The sequence below is a fragment of the Leptodactylus fuscus genome, chromosome 5 (assembly GCF_031893055.1).
Source record: "Leptodactylus fuscus isolate aLepFus1 chromosome 5, aLepFus1.hap2, whole genome shotgun sequence".
In the NCBI taxonomy this organism is placed as follows: Eukaryota; Metazoa; Chordata; class Amphibia; order Anura; family Leptodactylidae; genus Leptodactylus; species Leptodactylus fuscus.
The window spans coordinates 120,620,260-120,639,378 of record NC_134269.1 but is presented as its reverse complement, the minus strand read 5'-3'; the positions used below and the strand labels follow the sequence as shown (position 1 = coordinate 120,639,378).

The 19,119-nt window shown below is 43.1% G+C and overlaps 1 protein-coding gene across 1 annotated transcript in view; it reads right to left on the bottom strand.

Annotated features, from left to right (window-relative positions):
- Positions 1 to 1,030: 1,030 nt before the first annotated feature.
- Positions 1,031 to 19,119, bottom strand: part of CPNE8 (copine 8) — a 190,145-nt gene continuing 172,056 nt past the window's right edge. Inside the window, exons 18-20 of the mRNA XM_075274153.1 lie at positions 4,609 to 4,666; positions 3,124 to 3,197; positions 1,031 to 2,685 (exon numbers count right to left, since the gene is read on the bottom strand). Coding sequence (XP_075130254.1) covers positions 2,497 to 2,685; positions 3,124 to 3,197; positions 4,609 to 4,666 — 321 coding nt within the window. The 3' untranslated portion in view covers positions 1,031 to 2,496. The remainder of the gene's footprint in view (positions 2,686 to 3,123; positions 3,198 to 4,608; positions 4,667 to 19,119) is intronic.

Below are 19,119 nucleotides of genomic sequence, written 5' to 3'. Positions count from 1 at the left end.
TACAGTTTTTGGCACAAAATAAGCAGCACAAATCTTCTCTCGCTTATTGGGGAGACAAATATGTGATGCACAAAGTAAATTGTCAGAAATTTATAAGTTTACACCATCTTAAACTTGGTCTACTTTGCTTAAGAAAATCCACACCATATTCATTCTTTTCTTTTTCATAAATGTGTCGTAAAGTTAGACATTTCTATAACACGCCCATTCTGGTGCAAAGGTTTCAAAAAGTGCAAAGCCACTTGTATTTTTTGAGTATCATTCTCGCTGGTGCACACTGTTCAAAAATATGTTACAGATGCTGTGCACCATAAATTTAGGTGCAACTGTAGAAAGAAAAGTGTCGGACTTCTATTGATAAATATGCTCCAATGTATCATCTCCCCTAACATAGGATTTGAATGACCTGAGACTGGATATGCCGTTCCGTGTCTGCACTAGCGCTTAGACATCTGCCAGGTTATCAATGGAAAGCACATCAAACATTTGCAGCATATAGAAAAAACTTGGATAGATACCGTGTCTTTTCATGTAAATAAATTTGTTTTATAATCTCTCGGTTGTGAATGCCGGGCTATACAGTTGCACCATTCTTTTTTAATTACCCTGTGTATATATATATATATATTTTTTTTTTTGGTTGTTCTTTTCATACATAAACAAATACTTAAAGTATTGCAAATAAAGTTGCTAGAGGAAAATCTATATGTACGACCTCTAAATGTTTCCATTAAAATTATTTGCATGTAATAGCAACACAGTCACTTGATTGCTATTCTGAGCGTAATCACACAAAGCTGCCTGCTAAAATCCCTATCATGTACTGGATAGTTCTGTCACCATTTGATCCATTAAATTATTAAAAGGTTCACTGACATTGCACCTTTAACCTCCTCAATGCTTACAAAGCCATTTCATGTTACTTAATTTAGTCATTAGAAATTCTCAGCTGCATAACTTTTCTAAAGCTTTGTGACCATTTCAATTTTCATCATGAACAAAAAGGGATCTAATACATGAGCATTTCAATCAGTTTTAATATAATAAAAAATTAATATATCGCATTACATAAGTATATATCCTCTAAAATTGCAGATATAATTTCATTTTGTTACCATGCTTACAAAAGAAAGGGCTAATTACAATAATTTCTCTTTGAACAGTACATCATAGAAATAGACAAAATATTTATGCATATAGTATGCAAAGAAAATTACATTACAAAGCAGTTACAAGGTTGACACAAAACGACAGAATAGTTTCCATCATTTAAAGGCAATTCACAATCATTTTGAGGAACTGGGTGTGTGTTTAAGGCCATTAGTTCTAGAATAATGTATTGTATTTTACACAAAGTTGCACAAAACTGTGTAATATGCTGTAAAAACTGTACATGCAAAAACATTGTACTGTTATATATGAACAAGCATATATACGTATTTGGGTAATTTAGTAAACATATTTCTTGTGTATAGTCACACACATGTGCATTTCTCAGACATTTCTCTGACACCTCAGTGCTCTGAAGTCCTGCATTAGCATTACTCAGGTAGAGCAATGGAAGACAGGTTCTCAACACATTGCCGCACATTTTCGTCTGCCCATATACTATGGCATTAATGTGATTAGGTGCTAATAATAAACCCCAATATGTTGAGTTCTCTTTTTCAACATACAGATTAAGACACCATGCACCTTATTATAAGAATACAAAACATAAAAATAAGTTACTTAAAAATAAGGAAAACAGTCATACAGGTAGGTAGATGTATTTATGACCTGTCGCTAAATTAATCTGACAAGGCCACGTTTATTAGATTAGGTTTCTAGACAATTAAATATTTTCAGGTTCTCTCTGAATTCTCTGTGTCAGAGTCGTATTTTTCTAAGCTGTTTCATCTGATGAACGGTAATAAGTGCCAAAGTTCAGGGTTTCTTCTTCCTTAAGACCTGTGCATGAACTTGCCCTTGACTTGGGTTGTGTAAGAGATCCTTAAAGGGATATTGCTTTATGTGGCTATATTTATTGCCAGGTAGAAGACACTGGATTTCTATGATTTTAAACTTTTTTTTTCTTTTTTTTGTTTAAGAATAGTTACAAAAGTACTGAACGTTAAAAATTAGTAACATGTAAACATTGACACCAAGGAATTGCATTCCCACATAAGTAGATAGGGAGAACAATAAGGTTTGGATTAAAAGTGTGATTTGTGCTTCCCCCAACAGTTCGAATAAAAATGAATGATCACAAAAATAAGACTCAGATAGGAAACAGTTTTTGTTTTTTTTCTCTTGACAAGTATTAAATATTTAAATTTTCTCTTGCTCTCATATTTACAGTTTTGGTCTGTAAACAGAATCTTCTAGATCCAAAAGCTGATGCTTTTCCAAATACACAAGCAGGTCTTTCAAAAGATCAGTTTTAGTGCACCTTACGTTGAAGCTGTCCAAGCAGCTTTCAAAATTTCACAACAAGTTGGAAGAACTGTACTTTAGTCAGATCTGAGTCTGTAATAGGTGCCCAGTTGGTGTGTATGGTGGTGGAGCTGGAAATGGCTTGAATCCTCTAGATCTCATGTACAAGAGAAACTGGTCAGGAATCTCTGCTAAGACATCCTTGGCAAGTCGTGCCATGCTCAGAACATGGTTCCCAGTTCTGTCAATGTAATCTCGGAAAGGTACAAACTGTAAAGGAAAGTAATAGCTCAACATCAAGAACAAATGACACTATTTAGGTAAATTCCTTGCTGTGAATGTTGAATTATTAATGAAAAGCTGCTATAATTTGTTGTGAATGTATCTTGAGCTCTCTCTTTTATAATGTTCAATTTATGAGGAACATTACTTTAAATGGGGATGCAGCTAATGTACTCAGTAAGACATGATAATATTTCATAACGTCTCCACAGGATATCATGGAAACTATTATAATGACAATATTATTTGTAATGAAATGAAAATGAGCACAAATACACCTGCATGATGTATGCCCTGGTGTGCAGTGGAGTTTTGGACTGTTACACTTGTGGTCCTTCCAATTTACAGTCATTCCATGGTAAAGGAATTATTTAAAAAGACAATGACCGGGAGTAAGAGCTATAACTAATACTACTACATGTTTACCTGCACAATGTCCCTTTCTGCATATCGTCCTCTTGATGAAACCCGGACTTCATCACCATCCAATTCTATCATGGCTTTCACATGAAAAAGTAAGATATATTTTATTCATCAAACTGTATTGAAGATAAGTCAATCACAACAGATATTTTAGGATCCTGAGTAATAAATATGAATTAAGATGTACATTAACTAAACTGACACTCTATGAGACTTTAATGCGATCAAACCAGGCATGATTTGTTGATACGTGGTGAATTTCTGGTTTTGGACTGACACGTTGATGCACCTGGCATGGCCATACACCTTTATGGGCAAAAATATATGCGACTTGATGTGTGACACCTCCTTTTTCTTTATTAAATGTAAAATATCCAGCATGACCAATCTAGTTTTGGCAAATTAAAGTGTCCCATCGATTTGCTGCAAACATTGAGAGCATTGATGTACCTAAATATCACCCAAAAATCTAATGTGTATGGCCAACTTAACCCCTTCCTGACATCTGCCGTACTGTTAAGGCGGATGGTGGGTCTTTAAAAATACCCTTTTTTGTGATTACATATGATGAATACCCCTACTATTTTTTCCCATGTTCTATATATGGAAAAAGATAATAAAGCGCAAGTTCTTGTGTCAATAGTTCCACTTTATAAATGTCAATAAAATAGTGAAAAATCAATTTTACCAGAAAGAAAACAAGCATATCAAGCTATACAAGTAACAAAAGAACTAAAAGTATGTAGCATACAGTAGTGGGCTTTTGAAATGTCATCTTTCTAAAGCACAAAAGGCATTCTTTGTATTAATTCATCATGAAGCATTTGCCAGACAAAGGGGGGGAAAAAAAAGCAGAAAAACACATTTTTTCTGTATTGACTTATTGCACCACATATCGATTGTTTCAGGCAGTAGGCTTGTGGCAAGCATTCTGCCAAAGTATCAGTCAGTTGCACATTTATTTTCCAATGAATTGTGCATTTGGCTTATAAACATGCTCTTGTCTGATTCCAATTTTACATTTCAGACATTTTTAAGACATGATTGTTTTGTTCAACTGTTTCATATTACAAAGCTCTTAAGGATAACCGCTCATTTACTTGACTTGTATAAACAGCAGCTATTGTGTTGTGTACCACTTAGCAAATAAGGCATACAACACATATAAAATAAAACATATGCAATTACAGATTCAGGATCCTGAAAGCCGTGAGAGTTCTTTGTGGTCACAGTCAGACTCACATTTTACAGAATAGAGGAAATTATACACGCTGCTACTATGTGATTGAAAGAGAAGTAGGTTGGCAGGTATTTATTTTACCCGACAAGGCAAGGGAAACAAAACTCATAGGTTATGTGTATAAAACAATATTTTGTACATCTCATAAAATATCAGGTTAAAAGTTTTAATACAAGAGAATGAAAATTCCTACAATATATCATAAAATACAAACTGCTGTATTACACAGACAGAGACATAGATCTTACCATCAAATTCTGCAGGTCCCACTCCTACAATAATAATGGACATTGGAAGCTTGGAAGCCTTTAAAAGAAAATAATATATTGTAGACCAAATGTACCAACATAGCAATACTGTATGTAGAAGATACATAGAGATAAAGTTACTTTTTAGAAATACTATAGCAAATTCTGTAGGTGCTGGTGGAAGGGAATATAATGTTTAGGGAAACATTGTAATCTGAAAACATGGGTTACTTATTATTGGGAAGATCTAGCAGTCTAGGTGAACATTTGTGCCAATGACACAGTCAGAAGAAGGTTTTGAAGGCTTAAAGATTCGAAGAGCTGTTATAAGGGGGAGGCTAATATGTAAGGGGGCTATTATAAGGAAGAAATTATTATATATTAGGGGCTATTATAATTGTGAGACTGTTATAAAGTAGGGAGGACTATTTATAACAGGTGCTATTATAATATATAGGTGGCCTAATGACATCATCACACCAAATGCGTTGTGACATCCTGTGTGTTACTGTTAGTCTATGGCAGAGTAGGGACTTTTCCGTTCCCTGCTCTGTTCAGGCTGACACAGTATTGGCATGTACACTGGGCAATTGTCTAGTCTGTCTCCTCCCCAATGATGGCCCTGCCCTCATGCCCCCTTCCACTTCCTGGTTTTTCACACAAACAGCCAGCCTACTTGTGCTTGTTGTAAACTGTACAGTTATCTCTGAGTTATTGATCAAGATACTTTTCTAGCCCCTGTCAGGGCTCAGCAGCTGAAAGCAACATGCAGAGAGAAGCAGAAAGGAGAATATAAATGATCAGGTGCAAGGACTGAGTCAACAGTCCCACCAAAGAAGTGGTCTGTAATCCAGGCAACCAGATGTAAACACTGAAACTGTAAAAGTTTCTTAGCATCTGGTAATGGATGCTGCTCCACTGATTCCATTCCCGAGCAACACATACACTTAGTTTTGGTGCCTGAGGTGCTCTGTAATATCAAAGAGCAGTATCAGGCAGGGGGTGTGATTCAGAGCTCCAATCAGAGGCAGCCAGTGTCAGAGCTCAGAATCGCACCCCTTGTCTGCACCTGCCTAACACCGCCCTTCTGACAGTACAGAGCATAAACAGTATATCAGACACCAAAATGAACAGCAAAAGGAAAAGTAAGGGATAGAGAAAAAATTCCAATAGTCCCAGAATCAGTGAAGCAGTACCTGTTAAATGATGTAAATAAGTGGACTTGTTGGAGGTGGTGAAATGTCCTCTTTGAGCTACACATCTGAATATATAGTAGTTAAGATGGTAATACCCATTAAATGTATCTCTCTTCTTTAAGATGGGGGGGTTTATTCGTCTTCCGTACAGTGGAATTAAACTTCCATACTGGCTACTGGTATACATTATTTAAACTGAGGTAACTGATTTATAACATTCATTCTAAGGCCTCTATTGTCATTCTAATGAATACAATTGTATATTTTCTCTGTATAGAAATCATCAGATATAAATATTTAGACTCAATTTAAACTCATTCAAAGCTAAGGGTTGTTCTGTGTGACATGTGACAAAGCAGACTCGTATTAGTAACATAATTATTGACTAAAGCACAATATGATAGCAGAAGATCCCTGGTAAATATAAGGATATTCTGAAATTCCAAGAGCTGGCCATTTATATCATGTGAAAGTGTTTGTGACACAAATTACACACTATTAGCCAAGTACTATGTAATTTTCCTACAACCACTTAATCTGCTTACAAGTAAATGCGATCTAGCTTACTAACATGATTAAATATAATTTATAGCTTGCCCAGCATATAGCAATGACCACACAAAACTTACATGATTTAGACCTCATAGTTTTCTATTAGCTGTAGGCATCAGCCTCCTTTCTACCAAAAATGTTCCTATTAAAGACAATCCTGCTTTATCAGAACAACTATTTTTAAACATGTAACCATAAATATTTTAGAGTCCTCTTCCTTACAGCAAGTACATCTGCTAGATTTGGAACAGAATATAGACACTCTGCCTAAAGCAAAGCAATGACCGAATAACCGACGTATCAAGAAAATGTCAAGGCAGGGGTACACGGGTGACCTTTTGCCCCATAGAAGGCACAACTGACTGCAAAACATTGATATGTCCTGTCTATGTATGCCCTTGCCTATGAAAAAGAGACACAGCCATTTACATCTGTCTCTATATAATCAGGACTTTGTGGTACTTTTTTTTTAAATTGGTAGGGACCATTTAAAAAAATTTGATAAAGTCTTATTTAAGGAAAAACTGCACCGGAAATGTATTGCGGTTCTTCCCACGACACTTTTCACAGAAACTCTCCAGATTTTTCTCTGCAGATTTTTTGCTTGTTATACGTATATATAAGTAAGCATAATAAATAAATAAAATACATATACAGAAAACCCCAGTAACATGTCCACAGCAGATATTTTTCTGCACTGTGCGGATGGGATAAGCCAGAATCCCATCAACTTTGCAAGTACTGGAAAATAAAACGTTTTTTTGCGGCTGTGTTTTTGCAGCAGCAAAATCACAGTGTTTACACTATGGTTATTAAGTGCAAACACACAGTAATAAGTACTAGAAAAATCCAACAGTACAGTCAGTATACTCAGTCCCACAGATTAAACTCCTAAGGGCTCGTTCACATCTGCGCCCGGTCTCCGTTCTGCAGGTTTCCGTTTCCTGCACAAAACAGAGCAGGAGACGGAAACCTGCAGCACTTGCACCCGAACCTGCACCCGAACAGAGCAGGAGACGGAAACCTGCAGCACTCTTTCATACCCATTCACTTGAATGGGTTTGAAAGATGTCCGGCGGTGAGCGTTTTATGCTCTCCGCCGCGAAACCGTTTTTTTTTAAATCGGACACAGTGACGGACATGCAGTACTCTGTGTCCGATTTAAAAAAAAACTGGTTTCGCGGCGGAGAGCGCAAAACGCTCAACACCGCTCACGGCCGGACCTGGTCTGTGGTTTCCATCTTCTGCAAGCAGAAGACGAAAACAACAGAACGGAGACCCGAATGCTAGTGTGAACCTAGCGTAAATGAATCTTTGTACACACAACCATAGTTTATTGATACAAAGCTTTCTGCAACTTTATATAGCACAAAGGAAGACAATAACCCATATCCATGCATTTCCCAAATATGTGTATTAAAATTGTGCTTGTATTTTAATATTACAGTATATTGTTAAAAGGCAGCATATGGTTTTGAAGTCATTTACTTTCCACATAATACATTCTATTTTATTTAAATAAATAGAATTGTAAAATAGAAGAAATTCTACAACAGTATACTTTATACTATGATGGCGACTTAGGCTCTATTCACACAGAGTAACGCCAGGTGTCATTTGTGTGTAATTTGTGTGTCTTTTACGGCCGTCATAAAACGTTTACATAGAGTTCTATAGGAAAAGACGTCCGTAATTTACGGCCGTCGTTACTCTGTGTGAATAGAGCCTAAACTGATTTCCATTAGTGTCAGGCCATTATTAGAGATGAGCGAACACTAAAATGTTCGAGGTTCGAAATTCGATTAGAACAGCCGCTCAATGTTCGTGTGTTCGAACGGGTTTCGAACCCCATTATAGTCTATGGGGAACAGATACTCGTTAAGGGGGAAACCCAAATCCGTGTCTGGAGGGTCACCAAGTCCACTATGACACCCCAGGAAATGATGCCAACACCTCTGGAATGACACTGGGACAGCAGGGGAAGCATGTCTGGGGGCATCTAACACACCAAAGACCCTCTATTACCCCAACATCACAGCCTAACAACTACACACTTTACACATTCCAAAAAACCTCTATCAAAGTGGGAAAATACCTGGAAACCTTCTTTACTCCCCAAATGGATGAACACAAACCCCAATTTAAGCTCAACAAACAGTAACAACCACCCCTTTAAATCACGTTCCCCATGACAACCACGGATGGAATAGACAATGGGAAATGGGAGCCCTCACCCTTAACTGTCATTTTGAGTGTGTGTGTGTGTGTGTGTGTGTGTGTGTGTGTGTGTGTGATGTGGTAAGACCTTCCAAAATTCACTTTTCTAGCCCTTAACATGAGCCCTTCCAAACAAAGTTACAGGACCTTAAGCTGAGCTACCAGCAGAGATTGAGGCCCTTGGCATGAGTAGAGCCTTGCACCAGCAGTGTTTTTGGCACTTAGGGTGAGTTGAGCCTTGTACCAGCGTGTGTCCCTTAACATCAGGCGGGCCCTAAGTTCTGCACTTTGCACAAAAGTTCCACATTAACTAGGCTGAATGGTACAAAGATTAGTAGGCCCGAGAACCAGGAACAGGTCTTGCAATGGCTGTCGGATAACGCTTAAAGCACATTGTCCACCAGCCAGTCAGCCTCTACCTCCTCTTACCCAACAGTCTTGTCCTCCTTCCACCCAAAATTCCCAATCTTCCCAGAACAATAACCCCAACTGTCCCTGCTCCCCAGAGCTGTTCTCCCTTCCTTTGACTGTACCGCAACCTGCCCCTCCATTTCGCGATTCCACGGACCTAACAGACGAGTATCTGTGTCCAGATGCTCAAACACTAGAGTCTCCTCCATTCCATCTCCGGTCGATTTGGTGGCGGATGACCAGCAACCCACCCTCATCGACGACGATGAGACGCAGTTGCTGTCAGGGCAGCCAGTTGACATGAGCATTGTGCAGGAGGAGGAGGCGAGACAGGAGTTGGAAGAGGAGGTGGTGGACGACGAGGACACCGACCCCACCTGGACAAGGCGGATGTCAAGCTGGGAAAGTAGTGTGGATGTTGAGGCAGGTGCAGCACCAAAAAGGGTAGCTAGAGGCAGAGACATGTCCAGAGGCAGAGGTCAGCTGCTTTGCCGAAGCCAGGCCAGACCCGGAATGTCCGAAGATGTTCCCTTTTGTACCCAGCCCAGAAAAACTCCCCCATCGAGGGCACGTTTCTCGAAGGTGTAGAGTTTTTTCAAGGAATGCGCCGAGGACAGATATAGTGTCGTCTACACAATTTGCCTCTCGAAATCGAGTAGGGGCCCTGAGAAGAGCAACCTGTCCACCACTTCAATGCACCGTCATTTGGAATCCAAGCAATGGAATCAGTGGCAGGCAGCAACGGCAGGACAAACGTCGCCCGCCGTTCATGCCACTGCCTCTGCTCACAGTGCTGGTGATGCACTCCAGAGGACGAGCCAGGACATCACTTCATCTGCCTCCGTCACTTTGTTGACTTCTCCCTCATCCTCCCCTGTTTCTGTCTTATCTCCTTCTCCTGCACCATCAAAGGCACCATCAGGCGCTTCTTTACAACAACCCACCATCTCTCAGACATTGGAGCGCCGGCAGAAATACACCGCTAACCACCCACCCACGCAAGCCTAGAACGCCAACATCGCTAAACTGCTGGCCCAGGAGAGGTTGGCGTTCCGGCTTGTTGAAACTCCCGCCTTCCCGGACCTGATGGCAACTGTGGCACCTCACTATGCCGTCCCTAGCCGTCTCAACTTCTCCCGGTGTGGCGTCCCCGCCTTGCACCAGCACGTGTCACTCAACATCAGGTGGGCCCTTAGTTCCGCGCTTTGCTGCAAGGTCCACTTGACCACCGACACTTGGACAAGCGCCTGTGGTCAGGGATGCTGCTTATCTTTAAGGACAGGCAGGGTGAATGTGGTGGAGTCTGGTCCCGGGGTGCAAACTGAGGTACCCTATCTCCTCTCCCAGGCCAAAATTCATGGCAGGAGTAGACTGAAACCCTAGGACGCTGCAACCTCCACCACAGCTACTAGCGGAAAAAAGTTAAAACACTGGTGTGGGGAGACGTCAGCAGGCGGTGCTGAAGCTCATCAGCTTGGGGGACAGACAGCACAGTGCCTCCGAGGTCAGGGATGCCATCCTGGCTGAGATGGCATTTTTTTTCCCTGCTACACCTGGGGCCTGGCATTTTTACGCCTGTGATAATGGCTGGAACCTGGTAGCGGCTCTGGAGTTTGCCAGCCTCCAACACGTTCCATGTTTGGCCCACGTCTAACCTAGTGGTGCAAAGTTTTTTGAAAACATACCCAAATGTACCGAAGCTACTGTTGAAAATGCGGCGCTTGTGCGCCCACTTTTGCAAGTGCACAGGAGTTGCTGCTAGCCTAAAAACACTCTAGCAAGGCCTACATCTGTCCAAACACAGGCTGTTGTCCGTCATTCACACACGCTGAAACCCTACAATACCATATCTTGAGCAGGGTGTGTGAGCTGCACAGACCTTTGATGGAGTTCCATCTACAAAACCCAAGGGTTCCTCAAAGTCAGCTCCCAAAGTTTCTGCACCATGAGTTTCCAGGGGTGGCAGAGTTATGGCTAGGAGCAGAGGCATGGATAGGGATGATGTCTAGGGGCAAAAGCAGTGTGGATGTGGAGGCAAGCTAAGCAGGAAAAACTGGGGGTACAAGCTAAGGCATGAACTGGGGTGATGTCTAGGGGCAAAAGCAGTGTGGATGTGGAGGCAAGCAAAGCAGGGAAAATGGTGGCTAGAGGCAAAGGGATGTCCATAGGCAGCAAGGGCAAAGATGCAAAACTCTCCCCTGTTTCAAGAATTTTCCTGACTTGTCTCCCCACAAAACATTCCTGGGAGGAGGGCTGAAACACCACCCTCCTCCTCCTCCGCTGTTAGATTGACCCCAGCTACGAGCTGAAAACGCTGCAACACTGGTGTGGGGAGACGTCAGCAGGCTGGGCTGAAGCTCATCAGCTTGGGAGACGGACAGCACACTGCCTCTGAGGTCAGGGATGCCATCCTGGATGAGATGGCAATTTGTTTATCCCCGCTGCCCCTGGGGCCAGGCTTTTTTTGTCTTGTTGGAGGGCTCTGGAGCTTGCCAGCCTCCAACACGTTCCATGCCTGGCCCACGTGTTCAATGTAGTGGTGCAATGATTTTTAAAAACATACCCCAAATTAGCTGAGCTAAGGGTGAAAGTGCGGCACTTGGACACCCACTTTCCCAAGTCTACAGTACCTGGAGCTAGCCGCAATACACTCCAGCAAGGCCTACATCTGCCTGAAGCACCTACTGTTGTGCGAGGTCACCACATGCTCTAACCCTAGATACCGTATGTTCAGCAGGGTGTGTGAGCAGCAGAGACCTTTGATGGAGTACCAGCTACAAAACCCAAGGGTTCCTCAGAGTCAGCTCCCTCACTTTCTGCACCATGAGTTTCCATGGGTGGCAGACTTATGGCTAGAGGCACAGGCATGGATAGGGGTGATGTGTAGGGGCAAAAGCAGTGTGGATGTGGAGGCAAGCTAAGCAGCAAAAACTGGGGGTACAAGCAGCCGGTGGCATCATCACTGACAAGCACAGCTGTCTGTCAGCTGACAGGCTGACTTTCACCAAAATGAACAGACAATGGATAGACTCATCATATACATGTCAGTTACATGACAAATTTAGTGCAATTTGCAAGTCCAAGATGGGTTGGAGATCTGCAGAGAGGAATCTCACCACCTCTTGCGGGTGCCATCATTTGGAAGGCAAGCCCTGGGCTCAGTGGGTGAGAGCAAGCGCAGGATAATCGTTGTTTGGCCTGGCGGCCACTGCCTCTCCCACTGTTGACAGGGCTGGCGCTGCAGTCCAGACCAGCAGCCAGGACACCTCCACATCTGCCTCTGACACTTTGGGGAGTTCACCCTCATCCTCACCTTTTCCTGCCATTTCTCCTTTTGCCCGCGCCATCATGCGCCTCTTCCCAGCAACTCCCCATCTCCCAAGCCTTTCATTTCATGCTAAAGTACAGCGCAACCCACCCGCATGCCCAAGGCTTCAACGGCCTCATCTCAAGAAATCTGGCCCAGGAGATGTTGGAATCCCGGCTGGGGGACACTCTGCCCTTTTTGGGCAGAGTGTCTACTGCGCCACCGCACTGTGCCGTCCACACCAGCACTTTCCCCCAAACATGAGGCGGTCCCTAAATTCAGCGCTTAGCCCTAAAGTTCCACGTGACCAGTTACGAATGGACAAGTGCATGCGGACAGGGACGCTACCTTTCAATTTTGGCACAGTGGTTGAATGTAGTTGAGGCGTGGACCGGGTCGCAAAATGTGGTGGCCTGACTTGTCTCCCCACACAACATTCCTGGGAGGAGGGCTGAAACACCACCCTCCTCCGCTGTTAAATTGACCCCAGCTACGAGCTGGAAACGCTGCAACACTGGTGTGGGGAGACGTCAGCGGGCCGTGCTGAAGCTCATCAGCTTGGGGGCCAGAAAGCACACTGCCTACAAAGTGAGTCATGCCATCCTCGATGAGACGGCAATGTGGTTTTTGCCACTGCACCTGGGCCCAGGCATGTTGTCATGTGTGATAATGGCCGTAACCTGGGATCGGCTCTGTAGCTTGGCAGCCTGCAACATATTCCATGCCTGGGCTACGTTTTTAAATCATTGCTGCTAATCTTTTGAAAAAGGTACCCCAATGTTCCTGAGCTACTGGTGAAAGTGTGGCGCTTGTGCGGATAGTTTTTAAAGTCTATAGTTGCCGCTGCTAGCCTCTATGCACTCCTACAACGCCTGTACCTGCTGGAACAACGGCTGTTGTGCGACGTCTCCACACTGCTGGCACTAAACATATCATGTGTTGAGCAGAGTGTGTGAGCAGCACAGACCTTTGATGTAGTTCCAACTCCAAAACCCTCGGGTTCGTCAAAGTCAACTCCCTCAGTTGCTCAACCATGAGTGGCCATGGGTGGCAGACTTATGTGAAATCGCATCCCATCCATTGCACTGGACACGAAACATTAGCATGCGCTCAGCACAACTTCGGATATGGCAGCTGCGTTAAGCAGGGTGCAGGGTACAACACAGACCAGGCCCGAGCACCAGGAATAGGTGTTAGAAATACTGCAGCATCCGCCATTTCCTTCCAATTTTGGGGTTTTGGACCCGCCACCGACTTGTCTGGACCTAAGTGGGGATCATGAGACACAGTTGCCATCAGGGCAAGCTGTGGTCATGTGCGGTTTGCAGTAAGGGGCCAGTGCGCAATTGGAAGAGGAGTTGGTGGATGACGAGGCCACCGACCCCACATGGACAGGGGTGATGTCTAGGGGCTAAAGCAGTGTAGATGTAGAGGGAAGCTAAATCAACAAAAAACCTGGGTAGAAGCAAAGGCATAAACTGGGGTGATGTTTAGGGGCTAAAGCAGTGTAGATGTGGAGGGAAGCTAATTCAACAAAAAAAACAGGGTAGAAGCAAAGGCATAAACTGGGGTGATGTTTAGGGGCTAAAGCAGTGTAGATGTGGAGGGAAGCTAATTCAACAAAAAAAACAGCGTAGAAACAAAGGCATAAACTGGGGTGATGTTTAGGGGTGAAAGCAGTGTAGATGTGGAGGGAAGCTAAGCAGCAAAAACAGTGGGTAGAAGCAAAGGCATGCAAAACTCTACCCTGTTGAAAGACTTATTCCTAGGTCTGGAACACGTTAATGGCCCCCCTGGACAAATTACTGCCACTCAGGGGCCTAGTGTCACCAGGAGGGACAAGTATAGGCGCATGTTGTGGGAATACCTGGCCGACACCAGCTCTGTCCTCTCCGATCCCTCTGTGCTCTACAGCCTACACTTATTTTCTCATCTTTTTTTCTGCACTGCACATCTCTTGCCTGCTTCCTTTGGGATCTTACAAGTGGTGGTCCACTTCCAAAGATGGTAATTTCACTAGACAGTGTAACGGGAGTAGCTGAGGGATCGCTGTCTTAACCACTTTTTGGCACAAAATTAACTTCCAAAGCCAAATATGGTGCAAGTATATGATGCAAGGACACCTACACACCTATCTCTGACACATTGGGGAGTTCACCCTCATGCGCCCTTTTGGCCTGCACCATCATGCGCCTCTTCCCAGCCACTCCACATTTCCCAAGCTTTTCATTGCAGGCAGAAGTACAACACAACCCACCCCCATGCCCAAGCCTTTAACAGCCTCATCGATAAACTGCTGGCCCTGGAGATGTTGGTGTTTGTTTATGCTTCTGGAGACCCAGGCCTTCCGTCAGCAGATGGCAGCTGGGGCACCTCCCTATGCTGGCCCTAGCCGTTACTACTTCTCTTGGTGTGCTGTCCCTGCCTTGCGCCTGCATGTGTCCCATAACATCAGTCGGGCCCAGAGTTCTGCGCTTTGCTGCAAGGTCCACTTGACCACCGACACATGGACAAGCGCCTGTGGTCAGGGATGCTTCAGTGCTTATCTTTAATGACAGGCAGGGTGAATGTGGTGGAGTCTGTTCCCCGGGTGCAAACTGGGGTGGCCTATCTCCTCTCCCAGGCCAAAATTCATGGCAGGAGTAGACTGAAACCCTACGATGTTGCAACCTCCACCCCAGCTACTAGCGGAAAACACTGTAACACTGGCATGGGGAGATGTCAGCAGGCCGTGCTGAAACTGATCAGCTTGGGGGACAGACAGCACAGTGCCTCCGAGGTCAGGGATGCCATCCTGGCTGAGATGGCTTTTTTTTTTCCCTGCTACACCTGGGGCCTGGCATTTTTGCGCCTGTGATAATGGCTGGAACCTGGTAGCAGATCTGGAGCTTGCCAGACTCAAACACGGTCCACGCATGGCCCACGTTTTCCAACTTGTTGGTGCCATGTTTCTTTGAAACCTACACCATTGTGCCTGATATACAGGTCAAAGTGGGGCCATTTTCGTAAGTGAGAACTAGCCTCTGCTAGGCAGAAAACATTCAGAGCACACTCCTCTCATCTTCGCACCGTTGGCTGGCGGAGGAAGACGAGGGGGTTGGAGTGGCATCTGATGTCCCTGTCCCACATGAGGCTAGAGGGTGCACTTCAGTGCATCCCATTGCTTCACCACAAATGGTGTGAAGGGGAGTGGAAAATGGAGGAAATGGAGAGTGACCCTTACAGTTGGGGCCAGCAAAGGCATGCCAAGTAACACACTGGCACACATGGCTGACTTCATCTTGGGTTGCTTTTCAACACATATTTCACATCATGAAGAACAAATAATACTGGATTTTTACAAGCCTTGAACCCCGGTCTAGGTCTAATGTCTGTTCCTTTCTTATATTAGGGGAGAGGGAAAAAAAATTACTTCAGTGATACGTTTAGCGTACATAGACTGACTATTAATGTGTATCCCACTTAGTGTTGTTAGGGTTACACACCGTCACAACCTGGCTAAAGCTTCTATAGCTGTTAATAAAGTCAACATAACTTTACGGTATCCAAAAAGACAGCTGGTACCGACAGAGAGCAAGACAAATGTCAACCAAAGCTGTGAGCTCTGAACACCCACAGTGACTTTGGCGTCATCATCATTATAAGGGAGCGGGTGGTAATAAATAACTTGGCAGTGCCTAAAACCCAAAAAGCTTATACAACTATATTTACATTAAGATATACAAATGACACTTTTCAGTAGCATGTCATGAGACAAGCTGATAAGCTCTTCCTTTGTGCAGTGCTATTTGAAAGTTAAACGCTGCCTTTATTTTAATTCTGGAGAAGGTGCAGACATTAGATTTAGAACATGTTGTCTTCATTGTCCAAATCCTCTATATAGGTAACATGTTTTTCGGGCCGAGCTGTCTGGGAACGAGCTGGTGCAGCACTGACAACCTGGGTGAATATGGCAAGAGCCTGAGATGTAGGGTGAATGAATCCCCAAATTATTTGTGGAATTCCCAGTGAGACAATGGCACTATCTACCAGTAGCAAAAATTGTGGGTGCACGTAACCCCAATATATTCTTTGAATTCCCAGTGAGACAATGGCACTGTATAGCAGTAGCAAAAATTGTGGGTGCACGTAACCCCAATATATTCTTTGAATTACCAGTCAGAAACTGGCACTATATAGCAGTAGCAAAAATTGTGGGTGCACATAACCCCAATATATTCTTTGAATTCCCAGTGAGACAATGGCACTGTATAGCAGTAGCAAAAATTGTGGGTGCACGTAACCCCCATATATTCTTTGAATTCCCAGTCAGACAATGGCACTATATACCAGTAGCAAAAATTGTGGGTGCACATAACCCCAATATATTCTTTGAATTCCCAGTGAGACAATGGCACTGTATAGCAGTAGCAAAAATTGTGGGTGCACGTAACCCCCATATATTCTTTGAATTCCCAGTGAGACAATGGCACTATATACCAGTAGCAAAAATTGTGGGTGCACATAACCCCAATATATTCTTTGAATTCCCAGTGAGACAATGGCACTGTATAGCAGTAGCAAAAATTGTGGGTGCACGTAACCCCCATATATTCTTTGAATTCCCAGTCAGACAATGGCACTATATACCAGTAGCAAAAATTGTGGGTGCACATAACCCCAATATATTCTTTGAATTCCCAGTGAGACAATGGCACTGTATAGCAGTAGCAAAAATTGTGGGTGCACGTAACCCCCATATATTCTTTGAATTCCCAGTGAGACAATGGCACTATATACCAGTAGCAAAAATTGTGGGTGCACATAACCCCAATATATTCTTTGAATTCCCAGTGAGACAATGGCACTGTATAGCAGTAGCAAAAATTGTGGGTGCACGTAACCCCCATATATTCTTTGAATTCCCAGTCAGACAATGGCACTATATACCAGTAGCAAGAAATGAGGGTGTTTGTAACCCCAATATATTCTTTGAATTCCCAGTCAGACAATGGCACTATATACCAGTAGCAAAAATTGTGGGTGCACATAACCCCAATATATTCTTTGATTTCCCAGTGAGACAATGGCACTATATAGCAGTAGCAAAAATTGTGGGTGCACATAACCCCAATATATTCTTTGAATTCCCAGTGAGACAATGGCACTGTATAGCAGTAGCAAAAATTGTGGGTGCACGTAACCCCCATATATTCTTTGAATTCCCAGTCAGACAATGGCACTATATACCAGTAGCAAAAATTGTGGGTGCACATAACCCCAATATATTCTTTGATTTCCCAGTGAGACAATGGCACTGTATAGCAGTAGCAAAAATTGTGGGTGCACGTAACCCCCATATATTCTTTGAATTCCCAGTGAGACAATGGCACTGTATAGCAGTAGCAAAAATTGTGGGTGCACATAACCCCCATATATTCTTTGAATTCCCAGTCAGACAATGGCACTATATACCAGTAGCAAGAAATGAGGGTATTTGTAACCCCAATATATTCTTTGAATTCCCAGTCAGACAATGGCACTATATACCAGTAGCAAAATTTGTGGGTGCACGTAACCCCATATATTCTTTGAATTACCAGTCAGAAACTGGCACTATATAGCAGTAGCAAAAATTGTGGGTGCACATAACCCCAATATATTCTTTGAATTCCCAGTGAGACAATGGCACTGTATAGCAGTAGCAAAAATTGTGGGTGCACGTAACCCCCATATATTTTTTGAATTCCCAGTCAGACAATGGCACTATATAACAGTAGCAAAAATTGTGGGTGCACGTAACCCCAATATATTCTTTGAATTCCCAGTCAGACAATGGCACTATATACCAGTAGCAAGAAATGAGGGTATTTGTAACCCCAATATATTCTTTGAATTCCCAGTCAGACAATGGCACTATATACCAGTAGCAAAAATTGTGGGTGCACGTAACCCCAATATATTCTTTGAATTACCAGTCAGAAACTGGCACTATATAGCAGTAGCAAAAATTGTGGGTGCACATAACCCCAATATATTCTTTGAATTCCCAGTCAGACAATGGCACTATATACCAGTAGCAAGAAATGAGGGTATTTGTAACCCCAATATATTCTTTGAATTCCCAGTCAGACAATGGCACTATATACCAGTAGCAAAAATTGTGGGTGCACGTAACCCCAATATATTCTTTGAATTACCAGTCAGAAACTGGCACTATATAGCAGTAGCAAAAATTGTGGGTGCACATAACCCCAATATATTCTTTGAATTCCCAGTGAGACAATGGCACTGTATAGCAGTAGCAAAAATTGTGGGTGCACGTAACCCCCATATATTCTTTGAATTCCCAGTCAGACAATGGCACTATATACCAGTAGTAAAAATTGTGGGTGCACATAACCCCAATATATTCTTTGAATTCCCAGTGAGACAATGGCACTGTATAGCAGTAGCAAAAATTGTGGGTGCACGTAACCCCCATATATTCTTTGAATTCCCAGTGAGACAATGGCACTATATACCAGTAGCAAAAATTGTGGGTGCACGTAACCCCAATATATTCTTTGAATTCCCAGTCAGACAATGGCACTATATACCAGTAGCAAGAAATGAGGGTATTTGTAACCCCAATATATTCTTTGAATTCCCAGTCAGACAATGGCACTATATACCAGTAGCAAAAATTGTGGGTGCACGTAACCCCAATATATTCTTTGAATTACCAGTCAGAAACTGGCACTATATAGCAGTAGCAAGAAATGAGGGTATTTGTATCCCCAATATATTCTTTGAATTCCCAGTCAGACAATGGCACTATAAACCAGTAGCAAAAATTGTGGGTGCACA